The sequence below is a fragment of the Lagenorhynchus albirostris genome, chromosome 2 (assembly GCF_949774975.1).
Source record: "Lagenorhynchus albirostris chromosome 2, mLagAlb1.1, whole genome shotgun sequence".
In the NCBI taxonomy this organism is placed as follows: Eukaryota; Metazoa; Chordata; class Mammalia; order Artiodactyla; family Delphinidae; genus Lagenorhynchus; species Lagenorhynchus albirostris.
In genome coordinates this window covers 148347230-148359497 of record NC_083096.1, presented here as the reverse complement: position 1 = coordinate 148359497, position 12268 = coordinate 148347230, and the positions used below count along the sequence as shown (strand labels likewise).

The window sequence follows — 12268 nt, the reverse complement described above, 5'->3', positions numbered from 1 at the left end:
AGGAAAATCCAGGCGAAAGAGAAGAATATTTTGGTTCACGCTCCATCTATGATGGTCTCTGCCTTCTGACACAGGCAACTTTTCTAATCTCCCAAAAGTCCATTTCAAATACTACTATATAGTTCTGACTCCTTAAACATCTAATAACAATGCCAGGAACTGACTAGCTTCTAAAAATGATTTTTAAAAAGCTCAAGTAAATTTAGCATGTTAATTCATATTTAACTTACTGTTATTGAGTAATGCCACATATAAAACAGTACATTCTAGGGGGAAAACCTGAACAAAGCATCAAAGACCTGACATCCAATTCTCATTCTGTCACTAACTGTGAGGTTTTTTTCTTTGTTTATTCTAAAAAAGATATGAAGTTGAAGTTACAACATAAATTCAGTTCACATAGGATGAACTTATTTTCTTTATGTTCAATTTTATCTTCAACATAAAATCCCTCATCAAACTATCATTTTGTTTACTGTGTACTATGACATTTCATACTATGACATTTCGCCTAATTTGTATCAGTTAGGGCCTTGGCTAGAAGCAGAAGGCACAGTCAAACTGGTAGTTGAGGAGAGTTTACTATTTACAAAGGTCTTGAGATGTTTTAGAGAAACTCCCTGGGGCTAGCAGTAGTGGGAAGACATAACCTCTCCTAGAACTGAAGAATCAGTTGGAGACAGCAGTGACTTGAACCCAGAGAGTATCGTATGGAGAGTGCCACCTTTGGTAGAGAATGAGGACACAGCCAACTCACTGTGATCACACAGAGAGGAAGCCAGAAAATAAATATTCTTACTTCACTCTCCTCCTGCCCTCTCATCTCCTGCCAGTGCCTCCAAATGGCCAAAACTAATTAGAAGCCAGAGGGCAAATAGATCCGTTTTCTTAGGCACAGAGCAGGGTAGAGAAAGATGAAGAGTAGAAACTGAGAGGGCAAATGGAAAATTCCAGCACACCCTTTGAAATGGATTAGCGGTGTTTTTTTTGAAATGGATTAACTTTAAGTGGACTTTTTTTTCCAGGACCTATTATCCTCAGATAAAGAGATGGCTTCCTGTACTCAAGGAGTGTTTACCCAGCATAAGAGAATGGGACTTTTAATGGCTTATTTAGGATACATTTTAATGTAAGATTAAACTAACTTTTGTAGTCACAATGTGTACCTTTACCGAACAATTACTGACACAGTAATAATATCCTTCAGAATTCCTCATATACACAGCTGCCCCATCTTGCCTCTCCAATTTTACTTTCAGGAAGTTGACTTTTTGGAGCTAGGTGTAAGATGACATTTATTCAAATTAAGTTCTATGATATTCAATTTGGATCACAGTTTCAGTCTCCTGAGATCTTTCTGGAGCCTGATATTTTATCATCTATCTGATCAGGTACTTATCCCAGCTTTTTAAAATATGATCAAATAAAATATGATCAGCTGCTAATGATGATCCAATCACTGATAATAATGTTACTTTGGGCGTAGCTGTGGATGGACTGACACACACTACACAGAGCCTACTTTAGGGTGGCAATAAGTCATAGTTTATTAGTCAGGAAGACTAAGTTGTGTTATGGCAAATTATTCTTTATTTTGCATTCAGGTTTATGAATACCAAGAAAAGTAAATGGTAATCATGAAAACTAGCTCCTGATGAAAAAGAATTGCAAATGAACTCCTTTTTTTGAAAAGGAATTTTAAAGGCTTTTAGGGAATTCCCTGGCGGTCCTGTGGTTAGGACTTGCGCTCTCACTGCTGTGGGGCCTGACTGGAGAACTAAGATCCCGCAAGCCACATGGCATGGCCAAAAACTAAAAATAAAGTAAAAATAAATAAAGGATTTTATATTTAAGAAATATTTTATTCTATATTTAAGAAATGAAATTCTGCATTTAGGCATTCAAGAATATTCTAGAAACAGTACATTGGAATCTCAGCAGAAAATCTCAAAAAATCCTTATGGGCTATACAGTGGGAAGTCAGGGAAATGTCCACACGCAAAAGGGACCTGATAAACTAATGACAGTCTCTCGTTGGGTGCTGCAGAATTCCAACCTATTCCAACTTCAACACAGGACCAAAGAGAGATCATATTCAGTATCACGCAGCAATACAACCAGTCTCTTTCAGGACTGACTGTACAATTTCAGCATTAGAGCAGATCAAGCCTACCAATCCTAGTATTGTCTTTGTTAGAAACATCAAAGCATGGACTATGGGACAGTGGAAGCAACACTTCCAAAAGAGGCAATGGTTTTGTGTGTCTCCCTAAATATCCTAGCAGGATACAAGCAGGTCATGGCTTATCATTCATGATAAATTCTAAATATAGAGCTAAATTCTCTTATATTTAGCTTACATAACTTGTTAAAGGAACTTTCAAGGTCTAGTTTGCCACCCTTAGTCATGCACCTAGGAATGGTAGGTTTCTTCATATCTCATCACTTTCCAGGGCAAAGAAGTGCTTCCATTCATTCCTTTGGTCCATGGCACAGCCTTCTTGGGCCTTTCTTCAGCTTCATTATATGACCCAAACCATATAAGCATTCCAAGAGCAGACACATCCTGCTTTTACACAAGGGCACCTCCCTGCCTTGCTTCCAAAGCTCTTCTGTATGCTATGTGTACTTCGTTGACTTTTTTTGGCCACAGTAGCAAAATGAAAGATCTCTAGAGAGGAGTGCTACTAAAAATTACTCAGTATAGTGTAGTTATAATTGTTTGCTCCCAAAACAATCACCTTAAATTTTCCTCTACTGAAACTCAACAGCCAATGTTCCAACCTCTAAGCTTGTATTTTATCCCCTCCCTCTTTCTGACACAAAGAAACCCTCAGAGGTCTTTACTCTGTCTCCTCCTGCCAAGAGTTTGAACTGAGTGTGTTACATGCATGAAAGTCACCCATAAACATATTACATAACAGTCTATTATTACCTAGAACTAAACCTAATATATTTTCCTTTCTCATGGATTTTCTCCTTCTATGAAGCAGTCATCTGGCCTAAAACTCTTAATCCACACATCTTGTTCTGATAATATATCTTTCAATCTATATTTAGATAATATCCCTATATCTAGCTAAATCACAGTTTTCCATCACTCCTCAGGTGTGCCATTTTTCATACCTGCTATCAACAGTAATATTTCTATTACTTAAATATAGAATCTTATTTCTTAAATATAAAAACCCTTTAACGGACTATTCTGTATACTTCTTTGTAGGCCCCCACTATTAGTGCCCTTGCCTTTGAGGGGTAATTTCTGTTTCTGTGGTTCTTCTACGTAGCCGAAGATTCTGGGTTTTGTGTTTTAGGCACACATTAAGGAATCTGTACCTTTAAAACTCAACCATTTTGCTCATTTGTATGGATTACAGTCTTACCTTCTGACTGGCCCCACACGCTTGACTTCAGGTAGACTCTGATACCGCGACTACTAACAGGACTGCTTTCCTAAATTCTTACAATCTCACTGGCCAGTTCTCAATGACAAATCTCTTCTTCTACCTCTAAGGTCTCTAGCACAGTAGGAATCAGGTGGTGGTGGATCCCTCCCACATAGTCCCAGAATACTCACACAAGGTGCTGATCTCGGATCTTGCGCAGCTGGATCAGGTCAGGTTTGATACTGTTCATTTTTTTATCTATTTCCCGGTTGTCCAAAGCTTGTTTCTTCAAATCCTGCTCTAGACGCATTTTGCTATCATGAATCTCACCCAGACGTGATTTTAATTTGTCATAGTTCATCATAATTCTGTGAAAATATTTGACATATTAAGGCTAAAACACGAACCAAGCAGGAGCTTTCCACAGTATGAACACAGCCCTAACACCTGAAGTGTGGTGGACATCTGCTGTTTTTGCCTGGCACATATCCATTCCTACTCTTCTGGGAACAGCACCCTCATGTTCCCTGCCCCCATCTCAGATTCACAGGTGAACATCCATACCACCCAGCCTGGCCAATAAGAGTGTTCCATTCCTGGTGGCGCAGTGATTAAGAATCCGCCTGCCAATGCAGAGGACATGGGTTTGAGCCCTGGTCCAGGAAGATCCCACACGCCCTGGAGCAACTAAGCCTGTGTGCCACAACTATGGAATCCTGCATGCCACAACTACTGAAGCCTGCACGCCCTAGAGCCTGTGCTCAACAAGAGAAGCCACGGCAATGAGAAGCCCACACACCACAATGAAGAGTAGACCCTGCTCACCCAAACTAGAGAAAGCCCATGCGCAGCAACGAAGACCCAACGCAGCCAAAAATAAATAAATTAATTAATTAAAAAAGAAAAAAAAGAGTGTTCCACTCCATCCTATCCCTGCCTCAGGCCACAATGACTTGTTCAGAAATGGGAATAATACCCAAACTGACCCAATGAGAGTCAAATCTAGGACTCTTACTAGAAATATTGTAAACAGAGATTCTCTCTTTCCACTGGGACTAAGTTGTGAACATGTGATTCTAGGACTCCCAGCAGCTAATATTGCTACCTCGTAGGGAAAGCCTGCCTGAGGATGAAGCCAACACAGAGAAAAACTGAGCCAAAAGACACAGCATGAGGGGAATCCTGATGATCTTGTTTGGGCCCTGGATCCAGCCATGACTGAACAAGTAAAGCTGGGGTACTATGTGAATTAATTGTGGTAATACATGTAAAAGGACTAAACTGTGCCTGGGACATCTTGGTAAGCACTCAGTAGATGACGGCCCTAAGCTTTTCCAGCACACAAAGTTTTGCTGTGCTCTGAATCCTAAGGCAACAACTGTCCACATTACTCATTTGTCACTCAATAATATGTAGTTTTATATTACTATTAAAACATCATCATGATACTTTAACTCCCTTTGCAACTAAACTACAAGTTCTTTTCTATTTCTTCATTATTAGTAATAACTGTCACTTACTGATACCATATGTCAAGATACACACACACACACACACACACACACACACACACACACACACCCCTACCTTTCTCTACCATAAATGTGTGTGTGTGTATCACTTAGTCCTCATAGCATTTCAACAAGGTTTTATCCACAGTTTTATGGAGGAAGAAACAGGCTCAGAGAGTTAAGTAACTCACTCAAGGTCACACAGCTAGTAAATGGTTAATATAGCATTTAAGCCCACAGTTTTATTCATTAAGCTATACTGCCTCACAGCACTTAATACTATTCTTAGGCACACAGAAGTTCACTAACACTTTGGTGCTAATATGAGAAATAATTTTGCTTTTCCCTTACACGTGATTCATTTTTCTTTATGATCCACTTTTTCACTCCTCAGCCCCATGTTATTTGGCTCATTTTCTAATACTCCACTAAATTTGCTTTGATAAAGGTTCCCAATACTCTTTTAGTTGCCAGATCCAATACTCATGCTTCTCACTCTCTGTGTAATCTCATCCTTAGCAGTTACCATCACCTACAACACTTTGGCCTCCCAAATGCCTTCTGTACTGTGAGTTCCAAATCCAGATAACCAGCTGCCTGCCTCTCAGACAACTCCATTTGGGTTTTCACAGGAACTTCAAAACTCATTGGTTCCAACCCTGAACTCCCCTGATGTACTTCCCGTTTTGGTGAATTACACATCCCTTAGTCACTAATATCAGAAATCTAGGAATTATCTTTGGCTTCTCCCACACCTGCCAGATCTGGTCAGGCACCAAGTCCTCAGCATTTCTATTAACTACCCCTCCTTTCGTGCCATTGCTCTGGTTCAGGCCTTCACCGTCTTTTAACCTGATGACCACAAAGACGCAATCAGTCACCTGCAACATGCAGGCTGGTCTTCCTGCCAATGGTCTTGCTCTGCCTTCAACTAATTGTCAGACTGCTGCCGTTGGTTATCAGTTCAACAAATATTCCATGGGCACCACTATGTACTCTCAGGCACCATAAAACCTGCTGGAGCTATCAGGGAAAATAAGCCACCACCCTTACTCTCAACAAGCTCAAAATTCAGTGAGTGTGACTTTCAGTAAATGTTACACTAGGGATCAGGATAGATGCTGTAGGGGTGGGGATAAAAAGCCCCTAAACCAGTCTAGGGAGTCAGGGAAAATTTTCCAGTAAGTTGTATCTAAACCGAGTCCTAAAGGATGAGCCGGGGTCAACAATTTTGGAGGACGGAGAAAGAACACAGAAGAGACAAGGTTCAGCTTGGTGCCATTAGTGGGAACAGCAAGTAATTCCATATGGCAGGACTGTCAAGTTTGAGGGCGTAAAAGCAGACATGTCAGAGATTATTGGAGAAGAAAAGATGTCTCGGGTCACTGATGCACTTGGAGGTATTAGGTAGATTTACCGTTCAATTTCCTTTTCATTCCCCTCTTTCCGAAATCGCTCAATATATTCTTTGCTATGTTGTTCTTGTGTATGACACTGCTCTTCAAATATTTTAATTGTTTCATTAAAAGCTTCAATTGCAGTCCTCTTCATCTGTATTTCCTGTAAAAAAAGAAAACACACACACTTCATTATCTTTGTATTTTTTGTAACCTTAGGCTTAAAACAAATCTTACAATTCTTGTTACGATTCCATATAATATCAAATTAAGGGGACCAAAACAAACCCTTCTACCCGTATTACTTGTATATAAAATACATCATTCAAACCCTAAAATAAAAGAAAAATAACTATTACCTGAAATATAGCTGAGAAACACAGAAAGCCCTCTGAGTTGCTAAGAGAGATTAACCCTGAACATCTTGAAGACAAGGATAAAGTTCTGCCTTTGTAACTAATGTAGTGCTGACCCCCAAAAGGTGCTGAACGAGTGAAGAGACAGAGCAGAGGAGTTCATGCACCAACATGCAAAGCCTTATTTCCAGAAAAGCCCTATAGAGTCTACTTATACTTACTTTCATTTCTAAAGCATGGCGTTTTCTAAACAGATTCATTAGTAGATTAATCTAATTAGAAGCAGAAAATGCAAAGGGGAAGAATAGCTGCTAAAACGAGATGCAGAATAATATGAAAAACTAAAAACTCCACAAAACAGAAGCCCAGGAGGCTAACAGAAGCCCAGGAGGCTAAGCCGTTCACATTGTTCACCACATAGGGTAAGTGGTCCTCCGCATTCCAATGAGCTCTGAATATATTTGTACACTTTAGCTTCTGAATCATGATTCTCCTAAAATCTTCAAAGAGGGTTAAATTTTGTTCAATTTACTTTAGAAAATCAAGAAATATGTGTAAAGATCTAGAAAGATTGCAATCCTGAATGTTTACAATTTTAAAAGTTTTGGTGCTTATGGGATAATTCAACTATTTAGCAATGATTAATTTCAACAAATGATTATTGAGAATCCACTGTTTAGAAAGTACCACCTGGTGTTAAAGAGATTCATAAAACATGGGGCCTGCCCTCCAGGATTCAGAATATACAGGCAAAATAGATTCCTGAACTTTTATAAGGTTTTGTTTCATGTCACGATAGAGGCAATAAAGTGGGGCAATAAAGTTACTTACTGCTTTACAGAGACTTCATGGACGAGGCAACATCTGAGCTAGGTCTTAACTGAGAAGAAAATTCAGCATTGCACACAGAAGGCATGGCATGACATATACATGAAATAATAGTGGATGTTAGGGATCAGCAATTGCTCGGTAGGGCTGGAACATAAGGGGATTAGCAGATATGGGACACTAGAACCTTGTGATGTTTCATACAGCTGAGGTTATATCATACATTATCTCAAATAGTATTGTAAACTTATTGTAATGCCCGTATCTAAATATCTAGCTATAAATTCTACAACTCTCAAATTCTACAACTCTCAAATTATAGTCGTGGCTCCCTTGCAAGGTTAGAAATTACCTATTAAAAGTTCTGGCCCTGTATCTTCAAAGGAAACACCAAAAACTTGACTTTACTGACACTGTTGTGTGTGTTGGTAGGTAGGGCAGCAAAGGAAAAAGTATTTGGTGCTGCTGCCAAAGCAGCAGCTCCCCCTCAAACAACGCCATTATACCTACCACCGAAACTGTAACCCTACCTTTATTTATACCTGCTCTCCTTCTCTTCTCTTTTACCTACATGTGCTCTGGGTCTCACCTCCTTTTCCTTTCTCAGGTACTTCATCTCATCACATCAACTAGCCCCTCTTACAGCATTCACTCCACCAGTTTAAGGTTCCTTCTCGTCGGCATACACACAAGTTCAAGTAACACCACTTTGAAAAAAAAAAGTTCCTTAACCTTAATTTCTCTTCCAGTCACAGTTAAGCTTCTTAAAAAAGTTGTTTATATGGGTTCTCTCTCTTTCCTCATCTCTCATTCATACTGCAACTCGCCCTATTCTGGCTTCTGTACTCACCATTCCACAGAGACTGCTCTTTCCAAGGTCACCAATGATCTCATTGCTGAATTCCTGTCTCTAATCCCAAACCATCGCTAAATCCTATCACTTTGCCTCCTAATTATATGTAATCCGGATGCCAAATATCCCCACATACAGCCTATTCTCACCCTGTGCCAACTCTGATTCAGGATACACCATCTCTTCCCATTCACTGGGAAGAATTCGATTACATTAAAGCAATCTAGATTGTATCTAAGATTTCACAGAAAAAAACAGGGAAGGTCTATAACACTTAGAAACACTATGACACAAACAGAGGTCAATTCTTTAATCTCCCTTTAACACTCATTGTCCCAGCACATCTCCTAAACTGCTAATCACTGGATCCCTTTGGATCCCGCCCTCTCTTCCTCTACCTCCCAAAGCATTAAGCCTCCAAGGCTCTTCTCCGCTCAGCCCCATCTCAGGTGTTGCTGTCAATTCTCACACGGAGGAATTAGCCCTCTTCTAGCTTTGACCTCGTGGCTTTTTTGGTTGCTTCCATCTACCCCCATTCCCAGCTCCCCAACCAGGGATTCCAATTCCAGAACCCAGTCTCTTAGCTGCCCAGAACTCATATTCTGCTGTTAAAGCCCCCATATTACTGGGCATGTGTGCAGCACGTGGAGCTTTCTCTGCTTTCTCCAGTCATGACAAGAAAGCAGAAATGCAGCTCTACACAAACCAAAGCCATATGCAATAGAGGCCATTTTTTCTTGCCTCCATTCACAGGAGGGTTAGCCCTCCCCAAGATTCCAGTCCATACCATGAGTCTGACTTCACACCCTTGACAAGGGTGGAGTGCTTTGGTTCATTATCTTGCATAAATTCATTCAACAAATAATTGAATACTAACTATACGCCAGGCATTATTTGAAGCATTTGGGATATGTAAGTAAACAAACTTAAAGATTTCTGCCCTCCTGGAACTTATAGTTTAGGGGGTTATACAGACAATAAATAATAGAACAAGTAAATAAATTACATAGTTTTTTAGAAGGTAAGAAGTATTACAGAAAAAGAAAAGTAGAGTGGGAAAGGAGAAGTGAAATGTGAGCTGGAATTTCAAATAAAGTTGTCAAGTGAGCCTCGCTGAGATGACAACATTTGAGCAAAGCCTTGAAGGTGGTGAGGTGGTTGGCCAGGTGCCTATCTCGGGGGAAAGTGTTTCAGGCAAGGAAATGGCTGGTGCAAAGACTCAAAGATAGGCAGCAGGTCTAGTATATTCGCGGAGCCACAAGGAGGCTAGTGTGGCTGGAGTATAGTGGGGAAGAGAGTTATAAGAAATGAGGTCAGAGAGAAAGAGGGACACAGATCATACTGGCATTGTAGAGAGAACTCTGGCTTTCACTCTATGTAAAACGTGGAACCAGAGGTGGGTCTCAAACAAAGGAGTGCTATGATCTTACCTATGTTTTACAAGTATCACCTAGCTGCTATGTTGAGAACTGACCAGGACAAGGGGAGTATAGATAAGGGCAAGAAGACCAGTTCGGAGGTTTCTGTGATAAATGACTGACAGTGGCTTAGATCAAGGTATTAGCAATGGATGTGGTGAGAAGGAGTAGGATTCTGGGTATATTCTAAAGGTAAAGTCAACAGGAATGCCTGATGGACTGGACGCAACATGTAAAAGAAAGAGACTTCAGGGCGTTTGACCTGAGTAAGAAGAATATTATAATTCTCAACTGAGATGGGGAAAGCAAAGGGTAGAACAGCCTTGACGTGGAATATCAGAGTTCAATTTTGGATATGTTAAGCTTGAGATATCTACTTAAACATCCAAGTGGGGCTGTTGAATAGGCAGTTGAATATATGAGTCTAGAGTTAAAAGAAGTCAGAAGAACCAGAGACAGAATTTTGGGAGTTACTGACATATAGGTGTATGTAAAGGCCATGAGACTCTTTGAGATCACACCAGAGAGTGAATGACTATCCAGAAAGGAGAACAGAACAATGGTCAAAGAGGAGAAATCAGCAAAGAAGACTGAGAAGGAACTACCAGGGAGGTCAAGCTCTCAGCTGTCTCTGCTTATTTCCAGATCCAAAAGTTCCATTTATGATTATTTATTATGGGTTTCTCTTCCACCTCTGATCTATAGAAATAGTCACATTGTTTTTGCATACAGCCATGGGCTTTTAATGTTTATCATTTTTTAGCACGAGATATAACATAACAGTAAAGTACATAAAAAATACACAGCTTAACAAGTTATTATAAAATGAACATCCACTACCAGCACCCCAGAAATTCCCTGTGTATGCTTTCTGGATCACAACTCCCTGCCTTTTCCCACTCTACCTTCCCTGCCTTGGTGATAACATTATCCTGCCCTTTATGATGATCATTTCCTTGTTATTCTTTATGGTTTTACCACTTTATGCTCACAGCCAAAATTAAAAAGTTAACATTTGCTTGGTTTTGTACCTTATAGAATACACTCATATTATATATATATTCTTTTGAATCTTTTACTCAATGTTTTTGTGAGATTAAACATAGTGTTATACATTACCCTTTAAATAAATATACACACACAATTATAGTAACCCATCATAGTTTTATTTGATGCAGAGGAAAGGGATTAAAGTATGCTATTTTGACTAATGCACATTATATTTAACAAATATTGTCAGAGCACTTTGCACTTTTACAAAATAGGGCCTCATCTCTCCCTCTGTATTTCTAGAGTCAAATATAGTTTCATACCTAGACTAGGTATTCAATAAATGTTTTTGGATGGTTGTGCTAACCTTTTATACCTGATTCTCTCTCTCTCTCTCTCTCTCTCTCTCTCACAAACACACATTCACACTCAAATATAGCTGTAGTTGCCAGTATCTGCATCTTATAGATGGGAACTTGAAGCATGGACAAGTGATGTCTCTCATGGGACATCACTAGTTTTTAACATAACCAGGATTAGAAAATAAATCTCCTAAATTCCAATTCAGTTCATTTTATATTTTTTAAAAAGGTAATACATGCACAGAGAAAAAAAATAAATCAAACAATACAAAAGAATAGTAAAGATTAAGTTCCCTACTCCTGCACCCTCACTGCCTTAATTACCTTCCCCAGAGAGTATGTCAGTTTTTGACCAGAGATATTCTGAGTACATATAAATATATAACACCTTCCAAATTCTTTTTTTAACCATAAATGACAGTATACCACATATATTTTTCTTTTTAAAAATTATTTATTTATTTATTTGGCTGCATCAGGTCTTAGCTGCCAGCGGAATCTTCATTGCAGCATGTAGGATCTTCCGTTGCAGCGCACGGGCTTCTCTCTACCACATATATTTTTCTGTACCTCACTTTTTTTTTTTTTACTTAATATGTCTTAGAAACCACTCAAATCATTAAATGTAGACTACCTTATTTTTTTTGATGGTTATAGAATAATTTCATTTTTTTTGTTTTTTTTAACATCTTTATTGGAGTATAATTGCTTTACAATGGTGTGTTAGTTTCTGCTTTATAACAAAGTGAATCAGTTATACATATACATATGTCCCCATATCTCTTCCCTCTTGCATCTCCCTCCCTCCTACCCTCCCTATCTCACCCCTCTAGGTGGTCACAAAGCACCGAGCTGATCTCCCTGTGCTATGCAGCTGCTTCCCACTAGCTATCTATTTTACGTTTGGTAGTGTTCATTTTGTTTTAAAAAGAAGAAATGCCATTTTTGTTATAGAATAATACATGCATATTATTTTTTTATTATTTCCTTCTTTCTATTTTAACTGTATTTTCCCCAAATCTCTCTAATTCTATCCCCAAAACATCCCAGAATATTTTTATAAAGTCTTCTCCCTTCAGGTGAGTAGGTACACCCACAGCTGAAATCATGTACACACAATTCTAAATGCTGTCTCCTTTACCTGAAACTACATCATTAGCATTTCTC

At 39.1% G+C, this 12268-nt stretch overlaps 1 protein-coding gene across 1 annotated transcript in view; it reads right to left on the bottom strand.

Moving 5' to 3' along the window:
* The window catches only part of PIK3R3 (phosphoinositide-3-kinase regulatory subunit 3), an 85236-nt gene that overhangs the window by 12458 nt on the left and 60510 nt on the right, over nt 1-12268 (bottom strand). The window contains exons 6-7 of the mRNA XM_060140165.1: nt 6315-6457; nt 3578-3754 (exon numbers count right to left, since the gene is read on the bottom strand). Of these exons, the coding sequence (XP_059996148.1) occupies nt 3578-3754; nt 6315-6457 (320 nt within the window). The remainder of the gene's footprint in view (nt 1-3577; nt 3755-6314; nt 6458-12268) is intronic.